Source organism: Dermochelys coriacea, chromosome 7, assembly GCF_009764565.3.
Source record: "Dermochelys coriacea isolate rDerCor1 chromosome 7, rDerCor1.pri.v4, whole genome shotgun sequence".
Classification (NCBI taxonomy): Eukaryota; Metazoa; Chordata; order Testudines; family Dermochelyidae; genus Dermochelys; species Dermochelys coriacea.
In genome coordinates this window covers 43562584-43588102 of record NC_050074.1, presented here as the reverse complement: position 1 = coordinate 43588102, position 25519 = coordinate 43562584, and the positions used below count along the sequence as shown (strand labels likewise).

Sequence of the window (25519 nt, the reverse complement as noted above, 5' to 3'; positions counted from 1 at the left end):
CACCAGTGGTTTGAAGGAGTGGTTTGTCATGGCTCTTAGTACAAGTGGCAGGACCCATTTGGGAATGAGGCCTGATTACCGGTTGGCTAATCAGACTGTCCTACGGAATCTGACTTCCCGGGGGTTCTCTACCAGAAAACCTATGGATCTTGCAAACACCACACTACTAAGGGCAGACAACTGACATGCAATGGTGCTGGTTTGGAGGAAACCTTTATCAAAGCTTTCTTAGAGAAAAATCCAAAATAGCCAAAGTTCCTGGATTCCTAGTATTAGCTTCATGACCCTGCACCAGCCTCAGAACTTGGTCCAGATAGAGGGGCATGCTTTTAAGGTCACCACTCTTCTAGAAAACCTGTCCTGATGACTTTGGAGGACAAACCTTAGTGCTTCCCTTTCAATAACAAGGCTATTTAGGTGCAGCTGGCTTGGATATGACTGAAGAAGAGGACCTTGTGAGAGGATGTCCTGTCTCTTTGGGAACTGTAGCGATAGTCCTAATTTCAGATCTGTCAGGTCCAAAAACCAGGGCGTTTTTGGCCAGCGTGGGATTACCAATATTGCTGTCACTTGCTCTCATTTTATTTTCTGGACCACCTTCCCTAATAATGGGAAGGGTGAAAATGCATAGAGGAGGCCGTGTGGCCATCTGTGCAATAGGGCATTTGTCCCCATGAATCAGGGGTGCACCTCCCTAGTGAAGTACTTTGGTCTCTTTGCATTCATGTGGTTCGCGAATAGGCCAGTTGAGGGCAAGCTGAACAATCAGACGATTAACTTGAAGACTTCCTGATTCAGGCACAACTCAGAATTGTTCACCTTGCCCCTGCTAAGCCTTCTAATTCGTGTCTCCCTTTATGTGGACTGCCCTAAAGAAGAGAATGTTCTGTCCACTGTACGATTTACATCGCTTCGGCTTGTAGCCCTGAGTTTCGTGTTCTCCCTAGGTTGTTCACATAAGCAACTGTGGTCATGTTGTAAGACCTGAATCAGGACAGAGTTTCCTTCTAGGCTGGACTGGAACCTTCATGGCACCAGCTTGACTGGTCTTAGTTCTAGACAGTTTATGGGATTAGTTCTAGACAGTTGGGATTGTTTAGTCTGCAGAAGAGAAGAATGAGGGGGGATTTGATAGCTGCTTTCAACTACCTGAAAGGGGGTTTCAAAGAGGATGGCTCTAGCCTGTTCTCAATGGTAGCAGATGACAGAACGAGGAGTAATGGTCTCAAGTTGCAATGGGGGAGGTTTAGATTGGATATTAGGAAAAACTTTTTCACTAAGAGGGTGGTGAAACACTGGAATGCGTTACCTAGGGAGGTGGTAGAATCTCCTTCCTTAGAGGTTTTTAAGGTCAGGCTTGACAAAGCCCTGGCTGGGATGATTTAACGGGGACTTGGTCCTGCTTTGAGCAGGGGGTTGGACTAGATGACCTTCTGGGGTCCCTTCCAACCCTGATATTCTATGATTCTATGATTCTAGGTCCTGTCCTCTGGGTTCCAGATGCCTTGAGCTGTTTGGTACCCCAAGTATGATTGCCAGCCTGAGGATCAAAGGATCTAGAAAGCTCATGGGCATGCCCTAGCGGACATTGACCTGGGCTGACCACCATTTTAAAGAGTTGACTACCTGTGCCTAAACCCTCACTTGATCTTTCATGCGTGCCAGGGAGTAGTCCAGCACCTTGAAGAAAAAGCCTTTAAGGAGCCCAATGTGTGATTGCATCCACAGAACGATCCTTATATGCACAATAAGCAAAAGGTCTGACAAAGTAATTGAAAACAGGGTCTTACAAAAGTGCTGGGCAACCTTAACTATAGGTAATGCTACCAGATCTGCTTTAATATTGAGACAGTGAATCAAATTCAACATTGGTTGAAGCAGCTACAGCTCTACAGTTCAACTGTGCTCACTAATGTCAGCAGTAAGTTTGGTCCATTGTCTCATTAAGATCCAAATTAGACTTGATGGCAAATAGAGTAAGTAGCAGGAATATAAGAACTGAGTTTTCAAGCAGGAACAGTATGAAGTTTGGGAAATTTTCTGTTCAAATGGATTGTACAGGCCCCTGTGACACTTAGCTGGGAAGGGCCATTTAAAAAGTTGACAGACATTACATTTCTTGAGAAGAAATGTTTCCTTTCTTGAGAACCATTAACTTTTGTTAATTCAGTTATTTAAAAACATCACATTGTGTGTCCTTCTGGCTATTTGACATGATTTGTGTTTCCAATTTATGCCAGACACTTAGATTCTTAGATAGGAGCCCGTAATTTTTTTAAAATAAAACTAAAAAACATTTCCATCCTCATTTTTAATTGTAATTTCAAATGTTAGGTAAAGGTCTTTGAATATCAGGTTTACAGAAGTGCTTTTTTTACCCTTAGTATTCTAATTTAGCTTAATTCCCAAATATATGAGGCAGTCCTGAATTGGGCCTACTTCTAGGATCTAATTAGAGGCCTGCTGTTTATTCTCACTATGAATGCACACACAAACATTGGACTCATGGGATTTTTAATTAATTCTTTTTTTTTTTTTTTTTTTTTACTGCCAGTTTGTGCTATGACAGCCTGGGTTGGTTTATATCTTACCATGCCAATCACCACTGGTTTGCTTCTTTTGGTGACTGCTCTTCAGTTCTTGCTGATCAAAAGGTCATATTCCACATGGCTCAATTAGATCCATGTCGTTCAGCATCACTGTCCTTGGAAGTACAACCCAGGGATTTCCTACTGTGTAGAGGATAATCTGAATGCTGTTGTTTATTGATTCTTAAAACAAAACAAAAAAACCCATATACACATACACACACACACATACACCTTCTTCCCCAAAGTCTTAATAAAAATCTGGATTTGCAACAGTCAGAGCTCCTTGAAATAAAATTTTAACAGAAGTCTTAATGCGACAATCAAACCTGGTTAATCCAAATCACTTTGCAAACTATTTTTATTCAAATTAAAAAGCCTCAAACAAATTGATGGTACATACATGTTATAAGCCTGGTTATCACTAACTTTTTGGGTACACAGATGTAAGGAAAAACCAAACATGGATTAACCAGGTCCGAAAACATATGCTGAAAAGTCACCAACACCAACTTTCAAATTTTTACACAAACAGTAAGTTTTCTTTTGAAGGAAAGGGAGGGATTGGGGGGAGGACTGGGGAAGAGAAGATGAACAATTAACGGCCTCCAAGTAGTTTACTAAAATACAGATTCTAAATTAATCTATTTTTCACTCTCACAGAAGCCAACCATTCTCCATGCATCCTTTTTTTTTTTAATTTGAAAATTTCATTTGTGTCAATACAGTAAATCACAGTGAAATACAAATTATGGGTTCAAATACTCCCAAAGAGAGGCATGTCTTTTTAACCATTCAGAGTTAGAAAATAATTCTAGATTGTAGCCATCAAACCATAAATCCTAAATTTTACTGCACTCTCCACTGAAATGCCCGCAATATACAGAGACATGATTTTGAAATAAATAAAAAGTTTAATATAATTGATTAGGGCCAGCCCAGTGGCCTCATGGTAGTGCTCTGCACTGCCATGCAGGAGACCCAGGATTTGGTTTACAGTTCCAATCTCATGGTCCTGGGCCAAGAGGAGCGGTGAAGGCTCCCTACGGTGGGAAAGAGGCAATGCTGCAGGTTGTTCAACACTGACCTTTCTGACAAATTAAAGATCTGAGATGTATAGATTCCAAAGGGAGTCCCATCCAGTGCCCAAAAGAAAAATTAAAAATAAATAAAAAAATAACTTAAGTAAAATTAATTCCAGACTCTTTGGTGTAATTTTGTTAAATGTTTAGCAATAAGAGACTCTGATTGTAGTGATACAGTTCATGATGGTTCTAAATACTCAAAAATTAGGACTTGCTGCCTATCTGAGTCAGCTCAATGTCCTATTTTTGTTGCTAAAATCTGCAAAGTTTATGGTCATTTAAATGTACATTAAAATGATACTGTACATGTTGGAGGTTTAATATATTTGCAAAATGTTTTACATTAAATTTAAATTTAAAGTTGGTTGTTTACAAATGGCAGTAAACTAAACAAAGGGTATATGTGCCATAGTTGTATTACTTGTAGGGTTCAAATTTACAAATCACTTCCCTCTCCATACTGTTTCCCTTTCGTTCATATTAGTATCATGTCTGAAGACCTGGATCTTCAAGTGACTACCAGAAAATATGAAATAATGTTTCCTGTAATTAATGAAAAAATTAACAAATAGTGTAAGATCAATCACAATTTATACTTGCACATCACATTTTCCTCATCACTACAAAGCATGTCACTGAACTAGGCACCAAAATGTTGACTATTTTAAAGTAAAAATTTGCACATTGTGTTCAAGGAAGACTTTTCTATTCCAGTGCTTTTTAAAATACATTTCCACATGATGAATATTTCACTCTGTTAGATGAGAAAATATCAGCAGATTGGTTCTTTTGGATACATGTTTCAGTGATCACCCTAGTAGAAGATTTTTAAGTAATTTTGCTTTCCCAAATTTTTTTGTTTGCTGCATATCAAAATTATTAAAAAAATAATTAAGTATCATAAAAGAATTTGGCTCTGAAAAACAACTTTGCAGTCAAAAAGCGTGTTTGTTAATTTGTTTTTAACTGTCTGGCAAGTTCTGAACAGAAAGAAGGAAGTCACAGCCCTGAAATGTGGATAGAACACACCATACATACCTAGTGATTAAGAAAAAAGGTGCAATGCAAGCAACCTATTCTCTCCCATCTATAAACCCTAGTATACACTGTGTTGATTTTACACCCAATGTAGTATTTTATTTTAAAGCTAGAATTATATGTTCAATTTCCCTCCAGACATACTACAATACTTTCATTATAGTGAACTGAAACACTTAAAAAAAAATACAAAAATCTCTTATAATACCAAATCATTAACAGAACAGATGTAGATTTTAAAATCATTTTAAAATTAATCAGCTGCAGTCTTTCCCCCTCCTTTATTTACCTTCCAAGACCTAAATTAAGTCAAAGTTTTGCATTTCTCTTGCAAATATTAATGAACCTAAACCCATGCAAGGAATGCAGCTCCCTACTCTGCTGTACGTGTAAGTGATGTCACAGAACCCTGAATGCAGGTCTTGGCAGATATGCATTTGAAAGGTGAAATGCTTTTTATCTGTGGTTCAGTTTGTACGTGTATTCTGTTACTGATCTGGGATCTCAATGGCCATTGTCAACACCATCAAATAACTGGACACAGTTGGACAACACAGCAGTAAGCACATCTGTGTCCTTTCTACACTAGCATTTCTCCTGTTGCTACAACCAGTGGAGCTGCGCTAGTGGTTAATCACAGATCCAGTTGTTGCTAGTGTTGACACACCCTTTTCCTTTATTTACATAAAGCCTTTCAGTTCACATCTAACTGGTATTTCTGCTGGAAGTGGTTAACACACACAAGCACATGTACACACATTCTTCTATGAGGTAAACTATGACTAATTTCACATTCCATTGTATTTTTCAAACTAATTTGTAAACACTTATTTGTTTTGCTTTTTTCTCTTTTTTATACAAAAAACTGATGGCATTCGATTCTCAGTAATAAGTACAAGAAAGATAAAACCTTGACTACACTTATAATCAAATATGAAATTACCTTTTAAACAAAGGGAACATATGCAAAAGTTTTTGTATTGGATAAAGTCAATGTAATATAACAAAAAGTGAAAGATGCTTATTAAAAGTGTCCTTATATAAAAATGGTCTTGCAATGTACAGCAAAATGCAATAAAAATTATTGTTGGTTATCTCTCCCCAGCCAGTAACTAAAACAGCTATTGTTCCACAAAACTCTTTATATGTTGGTATCAAAGGAAAAAGCAATGTATGTGATTAAACATTTTCTATGTTGTATGCTTGACGGATATTGAGGGTGTCTCGTAGCATCAAGTCTCGAAGACGCCACAGTGCATCTGCCATTGTGGTATGGGCCCCTTTACTTTTCAACCAGTGTGAAGGAAGACGGCTCTCTTGTTCTTTGGATAGATGGACATCACGTCTTCGTGCTGAAAAATTAAGGAACAGCCTAATTACCTCGTGCCTCTTTTTAAACTGGTTTGCCTGCCTCCCCTCCAAGATTTCCCATCATATTGGAACAACATGGAATACAATTCTACTGTACATCTTCCCTTTCCCCCCACCCCCGCATCTTCAGTCCCTCAAGAATATACAGAACATTTAAATTTATTCTTTATTACACTTTTAAAATAAAGGAATTAGTTTACTGAGTTTTGGTATGCTCATCTTATATCCTTAATTTTTGTTATGGTTGCATGCATGTATTTTATTATTAAATGATCCATAGTTTTATTAAAATACCTTCTGTTTCTGTACAAGCCATCTTTACCTATTTTAAAATGTAAAATAACAAAGTTGGAGAAACAGAAAGGGATACACTTGTTCTCTGTTGCTGGGACTGAATTAGTTGCATAAATATTGTATTAAACTTGTATGCTAATACTTTCATTCCAAAACTTTGTTATACTAAACTTTTTTTTAATAATACAATTTTTATTAAACTGTTATACATTCAAAAGCCTTTGGAGACTTGATGGCAAAAACAACTGTCTTAATCACTAAATCTTTAGCTCATATTTGATCTGTGATTCATAGATCAACTACCTTAACATAATCATAATGATATCCTCAGTCCTTATCAAGCAATTGCTCATGTTACAAAGCCCAAACAGGCAATTTGGAAGCTGCATGAAGAATGAAGAAACTGACATTGTCATCCCCTGCACTAATGTCCAGTGATTATGCAAAAGGATCTATACTTTAAATGCTGCTAATTTACTATAGCAGAAACACACATTCTGATCAGGTAGTATCCTTTTAGTTTAATTAAAAATTAAGCTAAAATTTAGGTTTTTAACAAGTTATCAGTTAGATCCACAATTCTGACAATCAGTATACAACATGGTCTGACTTTCTTAAAAATAAAATTAGGTGATCAAATAAAACATATTTTAAAAACTTAAGCATCCATTGGTAGCAAGTTTAGGTTCTGATCCTACCACTAGATCTGTGTGGGGAGATTCACATTTACTTCAATGATAAAGATTTGTATGGCTGCAGAGGTCAGGCCTGTGCAGATCCAATTTCCAGGATCAGGGCCTTAAATCAATACTTCACCCTCTACAAACAACACATTATCTCAAATAAAATATTTACATAATCTTAAGCATTGCTGCAACATCTGATTTTTTTTTTAATGTAAATTAAATGTAAGAAATTCTTTCAACTCTTGTTAAAACAAGATGTTGCAGCATTTCACAATGGCACCTGGAATTAGCAAAAAAACTGTATTGCCTGCTTTTGCCGAGTTTAACGTAAACAGCAGTGCTGAATTTTCTTTCATGCTTTACCTCAATGTATGGTCAATTAATATTTCTGCGGTCAATAGTGCATCCTTAAAGGGACACTGTCATCTTGTTATTACAGGAGCCAAAATAGTATAAACTGACAATCAAGGATCTTTTTTTCCCCTAGTAATTTCAAGCTATATTTTAAGGATGCTGAGTGTAAATATAGTCACCTGACTTCCATTAGCTTTAAGGGAAGTAGCATGGACAAATAAGTTTTATATTTATTTCAGCCAAGTATTTCCTGCTGCACTCTCAAAACATCAACAAATATCCTTTTTAATCTACAATTGCTTTTGTAACTGGTTACCAAGATAGGACTGTGATAACCAGTATAAATACAGATTCAAAATAATAAAAAATGTATTCCATCTCCCAATGTCTTACTTTATTGTAGAAGCCTTACCTGAAAGGGTCTGGTCCCACTTGCTAATACTATTTGATTCAGCACTAAGTCCTTCAATATATTTCAGGTAGGCCTCAGAATGAAGAAGCCGCTGTGTCTTTGGTGGAGGGGAGACAAACATTGGAGTTGTGGGCTGCTGTATAACCTGCTGACTTGCTTGGCTTTGACCAGGGTATGGAGGTGGTGCCTGCTGGCCAGGTGGCCCAAGCATTCCCATCTGAAATGACAAATGATAGAAGAGTGAGTATTTTTTTTATTCAGCTGCACAGATCTCCATGTAAAAACGTAAACAGGTAAAAGGCAGTGTGATGACTTTCTTGTTTTAACCCCATACCTATCAAAGGGTGGCATTTCTATGGTTTCCAAAGAATGCCAAGAAATAGTCAGATAAACACGTGTCCCCCACAAGACATGCAAGAGGCTAGTCTCTTAATTCAGCAGCAGAATGAATACCAGTTGAGATTTAGGCACGGGCAATTCAATGTATAAAATAGAAAAAGATTTTCAGGTGAAACCTCCACAGAACAGGGCTCCCTGTTTTTTCAATGAGATGCACAGGTACAGGGACTGTCAGAGTCAGGCAATTTCTAGTATTTGTTTTCTTAAACTAGATGGTAAGCTTAGGAGTAGGAACTATATCATCGTATGTAGCTGCACCACACAATGGGGCCCCAATCCTATTTGGGGACTCTGAGCACTTCCATAATATAAACAACAATCATTATCATGCAAGAATCACTAGTGCACATAAGAAAATCCTGGTTCATGATTGGTTAAAATCCATATGACAGTAAGTTTTCATTATTTATCTCCTTAAAAGGTCAACAATACTGAGTTCTGGAAGAATTTTAATCTGGTTGCATATGCACTTTACTACCTTCTGACTGGCTCACAGATTAAATATAATTCTAGAAGTCCAAAATCATTTCCCCTCTAAAGTGTTAGAATTAGTCTAGTGAATTGGATGCCCAATGAACAACTGGCTTATACTAATAAATGAGAAGGAACATTTGATCATCAATAGAATCTGACCTGATTGTTGAAGAACCAGATAGTGTCTATTGGTTTTATGAGCTTTTGAAGAAATAAAGAGGTGCAGCCTGTTTATTGATGTTTAGAAACAGAGCAAGGAATCTTCTCACAAACAAATAGGAAAAATATAGGTTATCAGCAATTACACAGTGCACAGAAATGACTCACATCAATTAGGACAAGAAAAAAAGAATACTGTCTCATTTAAATTGCAGAGGGCACTTTGTTAGGTAGAATTTAATTAACCAAATTAGAATCTGGCCAAGAAACAAATATACTCTTCCTATGGATCTTCAATGACCAAAAGTGGTCAGAAATGCCCTGATTTTACATCTCATTTGAAGACAAACTGCATCATAGCACTCACTAGCACTCTGTGGAGACACTGATTCAGTATGAACTCAGAGAATATAATGGAATATGACTTAACATTTCAGAAAGAATGTAAATTACTTACCGGCTGTCCAAAGGGACTTCCTCCTGGTGCCGGAGTGCCTACCATGGAAGACACGCTTTGGCCGATAACACCTACGTTTTAAAATATAAACAAAATTAGTTTTATTTTATATCAGTAACCAATGCCATTTTGTCTTTTATAAAGATCTGGCATCATTATCTAACTGAATAGCATATCTCTACTATTGAAATTAATTTTATTCACCATAATGGTACAACACTGCTTGCAATAGAAAGTTTCTAGATTTAAAAAAGGCATGATACTGAGATGCAGCCTGCTCAATTTGAAACTCTCTTTTCCCAGCACCCATCCTTTTTTTGGTAATAATTAAAAAGAGATTCTATTCTTTTCTGGTTTCCATTTTGCCAGTTGCACAGCTATTGTCTGACTAAATCTCATCATTCAAACTATACACCTCTCTTATTCGAAAGCAATCATCCCATCCTTCTTTTAATAATTAAAAAAAATTATAGATAGATAGATACATTTGTTCCATCCAGTGACATCCAACATTTCCCCTACGTTCAACATTATAAAATGTGTTCAAGCAGCAGCAAAACCATGCAATTCCTTTTTTAAAAAAATGCTACTGTATTATATTAGTCTTCTAATAAGAAAAGCAATTTGTGATAAACATTGAAGTGATAAGATTAATTTACATAGTCTTAAGAGTAAAACAGATTAACGTTATCCACTTATTTTTTAACATTGGAAATTACATGATAAAGCATTTCCAATTATTTGGATAAATATTTTACACTTTTTCCCTATTACATGAAGTGCAGCAGGGAACAGACCAGGTAAGTCACACTCAAAGATGAATTTACAAACCTAATTGAGAGCTGTCTGGTTCGTGACATTTTACATGAAAATGACTGGGCCTGAACAGATTCATGAAAGTTGCTCTTGATGCTGTTCTTTCTATTTGTGTCACCGTTTCATCTTGTCATAATCAAATCTAATTAATTTTCAGATTGAAAATGTATGCATACCAGATGTAATCTGCATGCAGTGTTCTACATCGGTGATTGAAGTTGATTTTAAAAGATGTGCCGCTGCAATTTTTCATTGGAATTTATTCTTAAGCATAAATTGACCTAATTTTAAAAAACTCACAACATCCCTGTATTTCAAATGTACAAAAATACAGTAACAGGTATTAGAATTCTTCTAATACAGTAACAGGCATTAGAATTCTTCTAATGTAAATAGCATGATATGTCAGGGATTTTTAGGGGTCGGGATGGAAGAAACTTCTCTTCCAGCACCTGAGAATGGCCCCTCCCTCACTCTACACTGTTCCAGATGAGATTCTGAGGATCCTTCGGGCCAAGGTCTATTATTTCTTCCTTGAATCTCTACCCCCTCAGTTCTAAAATGCTGAACCTATAATGCTCATTTCTCCAGTTGTGATAATGAATAACTGACCTCTTAAAGGTACATACCAACCTGGCACAGTGTGGCATCCACTAAACCTTTATATTACTACCATCCTGCTCTTAAATTTCACCGACTTGATGAGCAGGAGATGCAGCTGCATCTTGCAATCTATCAACAAGCTACAATACTAAACCCATTAATGTTATGAAGTTAATGTGAATCTCGCACACCAGTTTAGGATGCAGCTTGCATACCTAATACTGACCGAGGTTTGTTTTTTTTTAAAAACCACTTACATTCAGATACATAACCATGTTAATAGGACTTCAGGTAAACATCTACTGTAGTTGCAAATGGAAACTAAAAGGCAAAGAAGATACCACTTTCTGTTTATAGATTAACAGCTTAACTACTGAATGTGTGCAACATTTTAAATGGCAGCATTGGAGTGTGCTGCAGGGGGCAAAAGGGGAAAGAAGCAGTAGTAAAGAGTATAAAAGAGGGTAGTGACCTAAAGTCCCAGAACAGGAATGAGACAATAGCACCAACTATACATTGCATTTCTCCCACTTTCCTAAAATATAACCATTCATCTTTTGCTCTGCTCAGAAATTTAAATTTTAAACGTGAAAATAAAGACAAATGGGGGAAAATGCTGTTCTTTGTCAATGAAGATTTTAACTGTGATTGATTTACTTCACCAACACATACTTCAAATAAACCTTCTTATCAGGTCTGGGACATAAATTGTTGAATCACTAGCACTGAAGGCTATTGTATACTAACTTGTAAGATTGCAAACAATTTTATAATTAGCCCTATGACTGGACATTTTATAGATTGCAAAATAAGGGTAGGATTGCCTTCAACTTTTGTATTTGGTGAATAAATAACAATGACAATTTCTAATCTTATCATATGTATATGTAATTGATTATCTGACCTACTGCTAATAAACAGAGATATTTAGTCAGTTGTGTGGATTTAAACGGACTTTGAATATAATTTTTAAAAAAACAACAATGCACAGATGGAAAGGATTTCCACCAGTCACTGGCAACAAGAAATCCCACCTATGAATCTAGTAAAAAATTATTGTACATTCTATTGAAATACAAGGATAAGAACTAAGCTGCTTTCAGGGTTTGAAGCTACTGATAAACTAATGCCCAAATAACATGATTTTGACTGGTCATATTTCACCAGGTAAATCTTTTGTTGCTTGTTCACTATATAAGTTGTTCTGCCAACATTTATTAACATTCCATTAAGCTCAATGGACAATTGGGATATACCTGGTATATTCAGCAGCATGGCACATATGTTACAGTTAGACATACCTGGAACATTCAGCAACAGTCAAGCAGTTAAGCTACAAACAAACAAGTTTCAGATAACTTCTGTAACAACTGGTTAAACTGTGAGAACATGAAGATGAAATAATGAGTGAATGTGGACATTCTTACCCGGTGGTGGGATGCCTGGGATGCCTGGCATACCTGGCGGAAGTTGGTGGGGTGGGGGCACCCCAGGGTGAAGTGGCTGCATGCTGCCCATGCTAACAATGCCATCAACTGGGCCCTGCAAAGGTGGCAGCACTGGCGGATAGCCACCTATCATGCCTTGAAGGACACAACAAATTTCAAACATGCATCAATAACATGCAATATGATCTAAATAATAAGACATGCACTACCCACAAATAAGCACCTTTAGTACAGCAGGACAATACTACAATTAGTATCTTGCAAGAATGAACAAAAATTAAAATAAAAGTTATAAATATGAAATGCTATACTTCGGATGAATTAGTATTTAGTGTATTTGTAATGTTCTTCATGGGGCAAAAAATGCTCAATGTTCAAATACATGTTAACACAAGGAATACATTCAGCCACAATTAAATGTTTCTAATGTGAACAGTTTTAACATAGCATTAAGTTCTGCCACTCGTATTCGAATTAACAGCAAAACACTTAGTACATCACTTTTTGCACATCCATACTTTGTGGGATAGCTCTGTGGCCAAACCTAATTGCAAGATGTAAAATTCTCTAAGCATTTTTTCTGTGCTATGCATGCAGAATTCTTCTATCAAGATTATTTATAATGCATACTCTTTAACTCAATGTAGTGGCGTTTTTTTTTTTTTTTAAATTACCTTCTATACAACCTGAGCAAATGTTTAAGTGGAAGTTAAAAATCTGATAGCTCTGGATGTGCTGGGACATATCAACCTTCATCCCATGCAATCCCACTGAAGTCAGTTGATTTACATGGTGCATAAAAATCAAGGCAGAATTTGACCTCTGATGCTTCGTAGGCCTCATAATAAAGAAAAAGATAGAAAGAAGAATATACTGGACCATCTGCTAACAATCTCAATCTCTTGGGAGTGAGGAAGACCCAAGTATGGTACTGTCAGTAAGCAAACCTGAAAGGCCATGTGAAAGGTCTGTATTGTATTTATTAAGCCCTAGAATATTAACTTGCTGTTTCCAGTCCCTTGAAGTTAATTTTGCATGGTATGTTATCAGAGAGCTAAGGAAAGGTGTTTGTAATACTATGAAAAGATGACTGAGGATAGGAGAAGGTTCTAAAGAACAGGAGATAAGATTAAATATGCAATACATTGGAGAATCTACAGTGCATGCTGAGAAAGCACCTCCAGAGTCTCCATTACACTGACAATGAACAACCCATATAAAAGATAACTTTAAGAATGCAGAGTTTTCTGGATTAAGACCAACTGATAACTCTCAATAGCTCTGATTGACCACTCTCTCTAATAGAACTACTGGGTGTTCAGGAGCAAAGGGTATCTGTAGCTGAAAAATAACTAGCAGCTTGCTCAGAAAACATTGTGACGGATCTGAGAAACATGAACTTTTTTTTTCATGTTTCAAGTTAAGCCAACAATCAAGAAATAACAGTTTCACTCTAATTATAAATTTCTTTAGGTGAACAAGAAATTTAGCTCAACATTTAAATTGTAATAGATGTCCATTTCAAATATTTTTAAACTTGTCTCTATGAATTTATCAATATATTCCAATGCAAATTTTTAAAAATTAAAATTGCAGACAAAAATATTGATATAGTAAATGGTCCCAAAGTAGCTAAAAAGTTCTACTACACCAGCTTGCAGTAAGATCTTCAAGTCAGTCACTTGAATCTTTTAAAAACTTTCCTTTCAATTACAGAAGTTTATTTGTACATATACTGCATGACTTCAATGGAATACTTACTCAATAGCTGATTGACTTAATATACTGCAGTGAAATCTGCATTAAGGATAGGTTCCAGTAGCCCAACTCATGGTTTATGTGACCACTTCTAATATCTCAATGTGCAATTTCCACTGCAGTTTTGGTTAGTAAAAATAAAACTAATAGGTAACCCGCTTTTTTTTTTTTTGTCCCTTGGATAGCTGTTTACATCTTCTGAACTGTACCTTCCCCCATTTTCCATATAAGCCACAGTTATTTACAGAAGCTCCTGTATATATAATTGTACAGGTGACTAGAGATTTGTTTCCTAAATGTGTATCTTAGAAAGTGCTAGAATTTCTCAGCCTCAGATGCTCTACAAAAGCCCTGTACCTAGTCCCACAGGGTTATTTCATGCAGATGAAAGTAACAGAACTGAATATATGCAGTTCTTAATTTTTCTATCACCTCATCACTGGCTGAAAGGCTGAGGAAGAAATAAGTGAAATCTCTATTTATTTATTTAGACATTTTCAAATAAAAGACTCCTGGAGATTGGGAAGAAATGATGACTTCATTATCAGTTGTAAGGAAAATATTTGGAAGTATTTTGCATGATATAGTGAAGACACACTTTGGAAATTCATTTCTATCAGTCTGAATTCTGAGAGGATGGTCTTTGTGTTTGAAGAACTCACCACAAGAGATAAAGTAAACAGTGAACATTATGTGCAGAACTTAGATTTGTCACAAAGCATTTGTAAAGGTTTCACAAACGGGATTACTAGCTATGAAAAAAAGACTCCCTGAAAAAATGTAAAATTGATGGTTAGTATAAAGACACAAGAGGCTGAAATTTGTAGCTTTTCTTGCTTGTATAAGATATTCTCAAGGTAAAATAAAGGTGGTAGTGGGGAACTCTTGTTTATAACATATGCAAATGATTTAGATGAGAATATCAAAATGTAAGACAGCAAAATCTGCTAAAGGTATAACAACTGAACATAAAAAATGAACAACCAGATTCAGAGAATTTCAGAAAACCACCTGAATTTATTAACAGAACTGGAATACTAGCAGAAAAATCCAAGTGTAAACAAATGCTTTGCAGTCTGGATATCATAAACCAAATAAGGAACATGTATTTAATTGAACATCCATGCAACCTACTGGCCAGAGACGAATTTAGAGGTCATAACAGAAAATAAAACTTCAAGCTGTCAGCTTAAAGTATGGCTGCAGCCTAAAAAACAAAACTGAGAACAAATGAAGTAACTTGAATGCATTAAGGGAGAGATAAAATATACTTTAATTGTATGTACAAAGCACTATTTTTAGAACTTGACTAAACTAACGTGATCTTTTTAATTCATCTGTGACAGAATTAGATATTGGAGAAGGAAAAGACCTAATACATACCCCTGCCAATGTAGCATAGGTTCCCTTAATATATTCTCCAGGGCTTTGGTAAAAATGGCAATGTGGGCTTTCATATTAATTATCTCAGATCAAGCCTTTTCTGTTTATAAGCAAAATAACCTTTTTAGCTGCCAAATCTGCAAACTCATCCTAGAATCTGAAAGTCAGGCTGGATTTTTCAGTCTCACGTCATCAACAATAAAAGATTTCAAATGGAACCTCCTTAACACTTCCATTGATGATGCATGTACTAGAAGAAATCCAGCTCACTTCCCTTTGCAGTACTACCAGGAGTAAACATTTCCTTCAATAAGCAGAGTGAACACAGATGACTGAATACAAACAGGGAGCAGCTCTACTGAGTAAGGAGGAACCTATTTTACAGCCTTTTCCAGAAGAATATTAACTACTGGAAAGTGTAATGGGGGGGAAATCAGGATAATTTCAAGTTTAAGTATATTTATTATGAAGAAAGGCTGAAGAGGTGGAGCTTTTTCTTCAGTAGGAATAAAGTGACCCAAGAGAAGTGTTCAGAGTTATGAAGGGATTTGATAAAGTGGATGAGGAAAAAATGGTCATAGCTCCTACTTTTTACCTGCAACAGGTGTCAACTGCTGATTGAGCATTCCCATTGGTGTTGGTGGCGGCACCACCCCCATAAGAGCCCCGACAGGAGTGCCTGCCCGGGGGGAGGAATTCTGCTGCTGTTGCTGTGCTGCTCGCTCTCTCTCCTGCTGCTCAGCAACTTTAGCTGCCCGCTCTGTAAAAGTATTTTAGATTTTCAGTTCTGTTTTGTAACCCAGAATTTCAAAATATTATCTGTTCATTAAAGAGGACTATTAAAACACTGGCATAGTTTAGTCTAATATAAAATAGAACAGATTATTCTACTCATACAGCATATAATTTGATTTCATTTGGCTCCAGCTAAAACTTTTAGAGAACCTATCATGAAAAATATTCCATCAAGTTTTAAAAATGTGAAGTTTTATTTGATTAAAAAGTTAATTTTAAAAAGTCAAAGAACAGATTTGATCATAACACCAGTGTTACCAACATGATAGCAGCAGTCCAGCACTAGGCCCGGTCCACACTAGGAAAACTGGGCAAAACTGTCCCACTTTTCATACTATTGCCTCAGCTAAGCCAGCAGTAGCAATGTTGGGAGCTCTCGTGTAGATGTGCCACCAGCTGCTGCTGGCATTTTAAGCACTTTGTCCATTAGATTTGCCCCAAGCAAGATAAGGTCATAAGAGAGTGTTTAAAATACAAGCAGCAATCAGTGACCCATCTACATCAGGGCTCCCTATGTCCATACTACTGGTGGAGCTGAAACAGTGGTAGCAAAATTCTTGCAAGATTTCCCTAGTGTAGATAGGTCCTTAGTGTTTTAGAACATAACAAGCAGCAGATGGATTGACCAAAAATACTTCCTCTGCCTCTCCCTCTGACTTCTCCCTTTCCCCATCACAGTTCCTTTATAGCCATTTCCTTTTTAGCTACAGATGTCTAACTCAAATTGTGCTGCTCTGTAGAAACATGTGTGTCCTTCGTATTGTGAATCTGTTTGGTACTGAGATCAAGTTTCTCACTGCTACTATAAGAATAAAAGCTTGACTGTACAGGAATCTGATGAGAAGACAGTTTTACATGGAAAAAAGGGGTATTCCAAATGCCCATGCAAGGTGCTTTTTGGGCATGCAAGCTACTGATTTGTTTTCTCTGAATATTATATCCTACTGAAGCAATGAGAAGCAACAAAGAATAAATGAATGCAGCATATACCTCTGTTGATTTTAACAGAACTGAATGGCGGGGCTAAAAGTTTTCTTGAAGTTGGTGAAAGATGAAAATTGTTACTAAAAACAGCAATAAAGTGTCAAATGAAGCTAAGAAGTTCAGCAACAGGATTAAATTATATATGCTACTAAAACACTAGCTTTTACCAGTACAGAAGTCCAAAAGCCTTCATCATACAACTGTGTTTCATGGGTAACTTGTTTGTGCAACCTCTAGAAGTATATAAATATATCGAAAGACCAGTTCCATTTCTTCTAGGCATTTCCTTCCGTGTTTTCACCAATCATCTCAGGAAGGGATGACGACGCATAGGAACTCCTACATTTATTACTGGCAACACATATATGATTGAGAACAGAGAACACAAGCCATTTAAGGGGAGATGCCGAAGTAGAGAAGTGGACACTCCTCTTCAGAATGATTAAAGAATTTGGAGAAAAGACAGATCCAGCTGTTCATACTCTCCTTTAGTTTTGGCCAGTTAAAAAATGATCAGATAGAAGAAGCCCCTTAGACACTCTGCTGAATTACTGTTAAATTTTCTATTTGACCATAATGCTTGTAACTTCAACTTTGGAACACTGAGTCTTGAAACAGGACTGTGACCCACCTAGTATAGGGCAATGCTATGTAAAATCTGTCTACTGATGTCACAACTGGCACAGATCTTACAGATGAAACTTACTATTTACAATATTGTCACAGCAGTGCAATAATGGTGCACAGACTTAGAAAAATTCAGCTGGGATTCACTATAAAGTTCAGTGACTCCAATTCCAAATCCTTCAGACCAGGGTTTGAAACACAATTTATAAAGCAGGAAGATGCCCCTCTGCTTGAACTTCACTTTTCCTTACAATGAGTCTTTGCCTCATTCATAGTGCGTATGTACAAAATTATTTGCAGTGCAGCTAAGTTAACCATGCAGACATGTGCAATGAGTCTACTTGTGCTTAAATATTGCTAAAAATTGTACAATTTATACCCCACATGTGCAAGGTTCCATTTTCAATGGGTCAAACTCAGCTAAATCCAAACTAATTTTCTCCATAACGCTGAAAGACACTTCTGAGGTGTAAAAATCACACCAAATTTCAGCTTTCTTTTCTCTATTGCAGGGTCCACACTAGCACTTGCATGAATTTTGTGTTTTCATAATGGAAGGAATATGTTTTCTCCCACCCACACATACCCTAAGCAAATCAGGTCAGATGTTGTGAGCTCCCCCCTCAAGAAAATAAAAAAAAATCTAACTTTGGGTAGGGACCAAGTCTGGCAAAGTTCAAGTTTAAACTGAAAGCTTTGGAAAGTTGTAAGCAAGCAAAATAAGGCGATTAAAATGGAACTACTTACACAACCTTAACTATAGTGGGCATAGCTGCTACTGCTGTATTACAGTTGTGTACTCTTCTGGAAAAGCAAATAATCTAGCTTCTCTATTTAGAATGTTTTAAACATGCTAACCATCATACTGTTCTTGAGAGGAAGGACATAAGAAGGGACCTGACATTTCTCTCCTATAAGGTGCCATGCACACCTATGGTGATGTATAAACAAACTACAGCCTAGGAAAAATGTCATACTGTATGGTACATTCATGATGGAACAGCATTACTATTTCCTTTATGGAGTTTGCAACAGATAACCCTCAAATGACTAAATGGAGCCTCATTACGCTCTACCACTGCAAAGAAATGCTATGGAAAATTCACAGGGGAGGGAGGGGGGAGAAGTGATGTCATGCAAATTTTTAGTCTGAAAACCAAACCTGCTTTTGAGTTATGAGCATGCCAACAAAACACTAAGAAAAAGCAAACTTATAACTTAACTTTTTTAAAGTAATATTTGTTCTAAAGCCAAAACCTTATATGTTAATTTCCTGCACTAAGTAATTTTTTATTATAACAGTAGTGCTATATACTTCTATAATTTGTGCTTTATAATGGAAATGTTGACACATTCTTAACTATAGCAGCAATAGTGAATACCAACAGAAGAGATTTAAATGATAGTTTATCTGTACTCAGGCAGGGATCTCTTGAAGAGTGTCAACTGTGATTTGAGTTTGATTAAAAAGTTCCAAGACCACTGATGAATATCAGATAAGAAAAGAAAAGTCTTATGGAATTCTTTTCTTCCTGGACTCTTTGGTCTACAGAACATTCTAGGATTCATTTAGGGAATAGGATATTTCAACAAAATCAGTTACAACTCTTGGACAATGCTAAGGTTCAAAAGATTATATTCCCAGCATTGTAACGGATTAGGTATCCTGAATTTTTATTTTATTATTTTTGTCTTACTTTCTTTTAGCCCAACTTTAATTAAGCAAAAGACTTCTTTTTCCATTATGTTTCATGCCTTCTTACCTGCTTCCCATGCTTTGAACAGCCCCACTCTCCTTGTCCACAGAGCTCTCTTGCTTGCCTTCCTCCAATCCTCTTTAAATCATCACCTCCTCAAGTGACTCCTGAGTAGGTTTCCCTCCCAACTTCCACCCCAGCAATGTTATCTCCATACCCATCCACTTCTGAGTTGTTTCCTTGTTTTGTGTGTCTCTGTATTCAATCAAAAATACTTTGTGGCAAAGACACACTCTTGTACTTCTAAAGTACAGGGTTCATATGCTGCACTATATAATTAAATTATACTAAGATATTTTCTATTTCACTCCTACAGTTCATTACCATGAACATTTATTTAAACCTTTCCACATATGAAGCTCAAACAAGACATTCTTCCTTAATAGTTACACTTATCTGAATCAAATTACTGCATCTCTATAGAAACGAAAAAAGCAGACCAAATATATGTTACTTTAGTTTTCATTTACCTTCATATTCTGCTTTCTTAGTTGCTTCCAAGTTTCTCCATTCAGTTCCTACAAGCCTGCTGAGCTCTCCAAAGGAGTAGTCTGGGTGCTGAGCTTTAATCACAGCTCTCATCTCACTGCTAAACAGGATATACCCACTCATGTTGATCTTCCTTTTTGATCCCTCCTTCTTCGTGCTGCCCTTGGCAGACTTTGGGGTGGACTGTAAGAAAAATGGGTTATGACCACAAATATACAATGGAATCGTCACAAGGTACAAAAGCCTTTAAAAACTGTTAAAGCATTAAAATTTCCTATGCTTCAGTAGTATTTATTAAACAGCTGCCTTCCTTGCAGCCCTCAAAGAGATGGCAGGTCTCAGACTCACAGCTCACTTTATAAAACTATACAATTGCATGAGGCACAGGGGGGGGGAGGGGAGGGGAGGGAGAGAGAAGTTTCACTGGTTTTTAACTTTTCCATACATAATACTGACCTCACAACTGAAACTTGGGAATATTCTGATTGAGAGAACAAATATCATTCCAAGCTGAGTGAAAGGACTTTCTAGATGAGTGGTTTCCAACCTGTTGTCCACGGACCCATGGGGGTCCACTGATTATGTCTAAGATTTCTAAAGGGGTCTGCAACTCCATTAAAAATTTTTTAGCAGTCCTCAAATGAAAAAAGGTTGAAAACCACTGTTCTAGACCAAGAAAGCTTAACAAAATATGGGCTGTGACTCAGCAAACTGATTAAAGAAGCCAAAAAGGTAAGGTAAGGTAAGGTAAGATAAGATAATAAGTGTAATTTCATTATATCTCAAACCCCATTCTATAAATATGATTTGAGTAAATACATTGTATTAATGGTTATGGGTCTTACTAAAATTATTTCTACCTTTAATCCTTGGTTTCCCAACTCCATCTCTCTCTGAACACTCTTTCCTTGTCTTGTTTGGTAGATCTTCCTCCTTTCCTTTTGTCGTCTCCTTTGCCCCCTTTCCTTTCCTCCCTCTACACTGTATCACTGGATGATCTTCTCCACTCACACAACTTAGACAATCATCTTTGGATATGTCTGCATAGCAGCTAGGAGCATGCTTCCCAGAGAGGGTAGACAGACACGGCTAGTTCTACCATAGCTAGCAAGCTAAAAACAGCAATGCGGCCATGGTGACATGGGCAGCAGTTCAGGCTAGCTGCCCAAGTAAAAGTCTGCCCAACCCCCTAGATACATGCTTTGGAAGCTAGCTCAAGTCACCGCCTGTGCCACTACGGCCACACTGCTATTTTTAGTGCACTACCTAAAGCAGAACTACCACGTCTGTCTACCTGGCTCCCAGATGCAATATAGACATACCCTTTATGTTGATGACTAACAAATCTGTCACTCTTCTGATCCTTCGTTCAGTCCTACATCTGGTTCCCTCTTTCTGGCATGTCATTCCGACCTCTCCTTGTGCATGTCCAGCCATCAGAACAAACTCGTATGGCAAACTCTGAGCTATAAGTACACCCCTGCAAATCCTTCTTTCTTCCCAAATTTTCCGTCACTCAGCAGCACCCATCCACCTACCCAGTCACTAAGGCCCATAACATGGGGATCATCTTTTACTCAGTTTTCTATCTAGGCCACATCTAGATCTTCTAGTTCCAATGTCATTTTTCAGCTTTTTCTCCATATTCTGTGCTCAACTGACAACCATTATAATTTGCATCAATTATGTTGCTAATAATGGAAAGGTTCCATGTTTTCTTTGATTTATTTATTTATTAAAATTTGTTGTTGTGTGGGTCTAGTTCTTTGTTGTTAATTTCATAAAGCCACATTTTCACTAAGACTGTGACAATAGCACCCACTTGTAATCTGTCAAGCACTTCCAAAGTCAGTAGATTTGATAAATTTACTGCTTTTCTCTAGAGACCTTTGCTATATAAAATGCTTTCTAAGTTTTGATCAAAGTCCTTTCATGCAAAATTCCACATGCTTAGGGCACCGGGATGGAAAAAAAAACCCAGAAACAATCTTCCTGAAAGTGCTAAATAGTGTAACATTGGAAGTTGGGATATCAATTCTTTTTCAATCAACCAATTATGAAGTTGACATTGGCTGTGGAGGAATTTCTTTGCGCACTTTGGCACTGTGTTACGTGTTACTTCTTTCTTAGCAACGTCTAAGTAATATGCTGAAAACTAACTTGAACACAATATTTTGCAGGTTTCTTTTCAGATAGACTCAAGAGCACTAAGTACTTTCTGGGAGTTCATAATTAGATTATTTCTCGTGTTCATCCAGCACAAGGGAGAGCATGATCAGAGTCAAAAGTGCAAAAAGCATTCTGATGACATCATCCATGTCCATTGGTCCCTGATTGTATTGCTTTTGCAAGTGGTCATGTTCCTGATAATGTTCACATTTTAATTTAGAAAAACAATCTTTTTTCATTACTTTAGTCTATTTAATTACCAGTTTCTTATCACTTCATTCACCCATATAGTGATGTATGGTAACCACCAAATACAAATATTTTTGCAGTATTGATCAGCAGCTTTCACATTTAAAAGTATTAAAATGAGAAAACCACCTAGCGAGTTCAACATTGTGAAGACTGAAAAGTAAGTTGAGCTAAACAACTTTACACAAAAGAATACATCAGATGTCCTGCCCACCTTTCAGAAGTTTAGGTTCAAGCAAGCCACGCTGGAATTCACAATTTTATCCACTCCTTATTCCAACATTCAGTAACAGTTGATTCCATCTATTACCCACATACCTTTCTCCACTCACCAAAGACTCTGCTCATTCCTTTTCCCATTTATCAGGTTTTTAGATAGAAAACAATAAAAGTATAGAACTAACAGGAATAATAAGAGAAATGAAGTTCTCACCATATTCCTTTCAACACTTTATTCTAAAGTCTTAATTCACAGATTGAAATTAGTGTCTAATAATCCAAACGTTCACAAGTGACTAGTAATTTTCAGTTCCCAAAGAGGCTTATTTTTCAGAGGATGCATGCTCAGTGTTTTCTAAAAGGGTATCAAGCTGAGCACCCAAATATCACAAGTCACTTTTGAAAATTATGCTATACTTTTTGGTATAAAAAAGAAGCTTCAAATATCTATTATGTTCACGTAAATTCAGAGTACCAGGAGTTCAGTCAATACACACACACAGACACACACACTAAAACCCACTAGTCCATTTTAGTGGAGGGATAGGCGGAGAGGGACATTTCTCCCATCCTACCACCATAATTCTGCTTGCTTCCTGCCATCAAGTTTTGTAGAATTCGTCACACGATAGTGTAAACTTGCTCTAATTATCTCCCCATTTGAACGTATTCCTTAAAAATTATTTAATTGTGCTACAACACTGCAGCAATGTGTACTATATTAGAATGTAGAAGTGTTCTGAAAAATTATTCCATGGGCTGTTAAGATTAAATATAAACCTCCTCGGTGGATATAATTACACTTTTGTTCTGTTTTCTTGTTAGGGTTGGGTTGGGGTGCAGAGTGGGATATAGAATACTGACTGGTATACCATTCAAGACTTTTTAAGAGGCATCTTTACCTGTGGTGGAGTGTATGGCATTATATCCAGTTCACTAGACAGTGGAGTCTGAAGCTGAGGCATAGAAGGTGCTTCGATGATTTCACCTTCTTCTTCTGCCATCTCTTCAATATCCTCGTCACCCCCTTCCAATTCTGCAAATTTTGCTTCTAGTTGCTGAATCTTTTTCTCCAGTAGTGGAGATGGCTCCTTCTGAGGAACTATGGGTTTTCTGAGGAAAAGAAAAAGAAAAAAAAAATACATCCTCTGCATGACAGGTCACTCGTAAATCTTATTCTGAGGGTATGCCTGCACTGCAGCTGGGAGCATGTTTCCCAGCTTGGGTAGACAGACACATGCTAGCTCTGCTCAAACTTGTGTGCTAAAAGTAGCAGTGTAGATGGGGACAGCTTGGGTGGCACCCTGGGCAAGCTGCCTGAGTATATAGCCAAGGGTTCAGGTGGGTTTGTACTCAGACATGTGTTAGCTCTGCTTGAGCTAGTGCACTAAAAATAGCAGCGTACCCGGGGATAGCCCAAGTGGCAGCTTGGGCTAGCTATCTGAGCACAAACCCGCCTGACCCCCTGGGTATGTACTTGGGAGCTGCCGCCCATGCTACCCCCAGCTACATTGCTCTTTTTAGCTGGCTAGCTCAAACAGAGCTGGTGTATGTCTGTCTACCCAAACTGGGAAACAAAATAAAAGAATATTCCTTCTTGATAATAATGTCGATCAGTTGGGAGGATAGTTAGACCTCGCTCTGACATCTTTGCCTGGCAAGGTCACATCATATTATTTTGTGTAGATCCCAGGAGGACTGGCCCTTTGAGAACATAACAGCTTTTACCAAAGCCTGGAGTGAAAATTAGAGTTCAGTGGAGGAAAGCGAAATGTGAAGGTAGCAGCTGAGATTATTTTTAAATATTTGTGATCAGCCTAATGCAATTTTGAATAGTAAAATTGAAAAAATGTTTTTTTTTCCAATAATATTTTACCTAAAGTAGTAAATTTCATCATCCACTACTTTTGCAGAGAGTGAAAACCTCTTAAGCCCTTTAAATTTTTTCATCTGTTTGTCACTTTCATTGTAACGGCTCTCACAGAGTAGAACATCATTTTCAGAGATCTCTGTTGGTCTACAAGACAGGAAGTCCTTGAATGATAACACAGCACATTTCCCTGCAAAAGTAAGAGAGAAGGGTAACGAACAGTAGCACCATGTCGTCATAACTCTAACATGAAGTATTTCAAAAAAAGCTGGGAAATTCAACTTTCCACCCATCTCATACATCCTGAAGATTCATGGTGCTTTACTGTACTCAACAGAACACACTCACATTCATTGCACTTTGCTCATACTGAGTTAGATGATCTATCAGAGGATGGCTCCACTCACACACACCAGAAATAATTACAAAATAAAAAAGGACGGGAGAAATTGAAAACAAAACACTTGGTTAGAAGATAGCTGAGGTAAACAATGTTTTGGTGGAATCCACCTAACACCGCCCCCTTCCCTCAAAATACAGTTTCTTCAAAAAAACTGTATTTTTAAAAGAACCAAATGTAGTAGAATTCCATTTATCTGAGCCTCCATTACATGGCTCTCCATATTAAATGAACCCCTAGCCACCCACGGGGCTCCAATCAGGGTGGACAGATGGAGACTGGGCAGCAGGGTTCTGGTTTATCTGGATTTTTGGTTATCTGATCTGACCCCAGTCCCAGTTAGATTGGATAATCAGGGTTTCACTATATTTAGAAAGCCTAGAAATGAGCAATTAAATAATCAAGAAAGTTCTATACTGTTACAAAATATTTCATCACTATTATTCATCTGCATTTAATATTGCATCCCAAACACTACAAAAAACATATCCAAAAAGTCAAAATAAATTACTAAGAGTTTAAAGATCCCATTTCTTAGTCAAGGGACCATTTCCAACTATCTCCTAGTACATCACAATGGTATCTAGGTGCTTTTTCAGATACATTAGACTGGAATAAAGAAGTCCCTGTGGGCT

General features: G+C 37.1%; 1 protein-coding gene across 1 annotated transcript in view; it reads right to left on the bottom strand.

Moving 5' to 3' along the window:
• Positions 1 to 2931: 2931 nt before the first annotated feature.
• The window catches only part of PBRM1 (polybromo 1), an 82204-nt gene continuing 59616 nt past the window's right edge, over positions 2932 to 25519 (bottom strand). Inside the window, 8 exon segments of the mRNA XM_038409583.2 lie at positions 2932 to 6063; positions 7829 to 8045; positions 9318 to 9388; positions 12164 to 12319; positions 15921 to 16085; positions 19959 to 20160; positions 23517 to 23727; positions 24491 to 24674. Coding sequence (XP_038265511.1) covers positions 5891 to 6063; positions 7829 to 8045; positions 9318 to 9388; positions 12164 to 12319; positions 15921 to 16085; positions 19959 to 20160; positions 23517 to 23727; positions 24491 to 24674 — 1379 coding nt within the window. The 3' untranslated portion in view covers positions 2932 to 5890.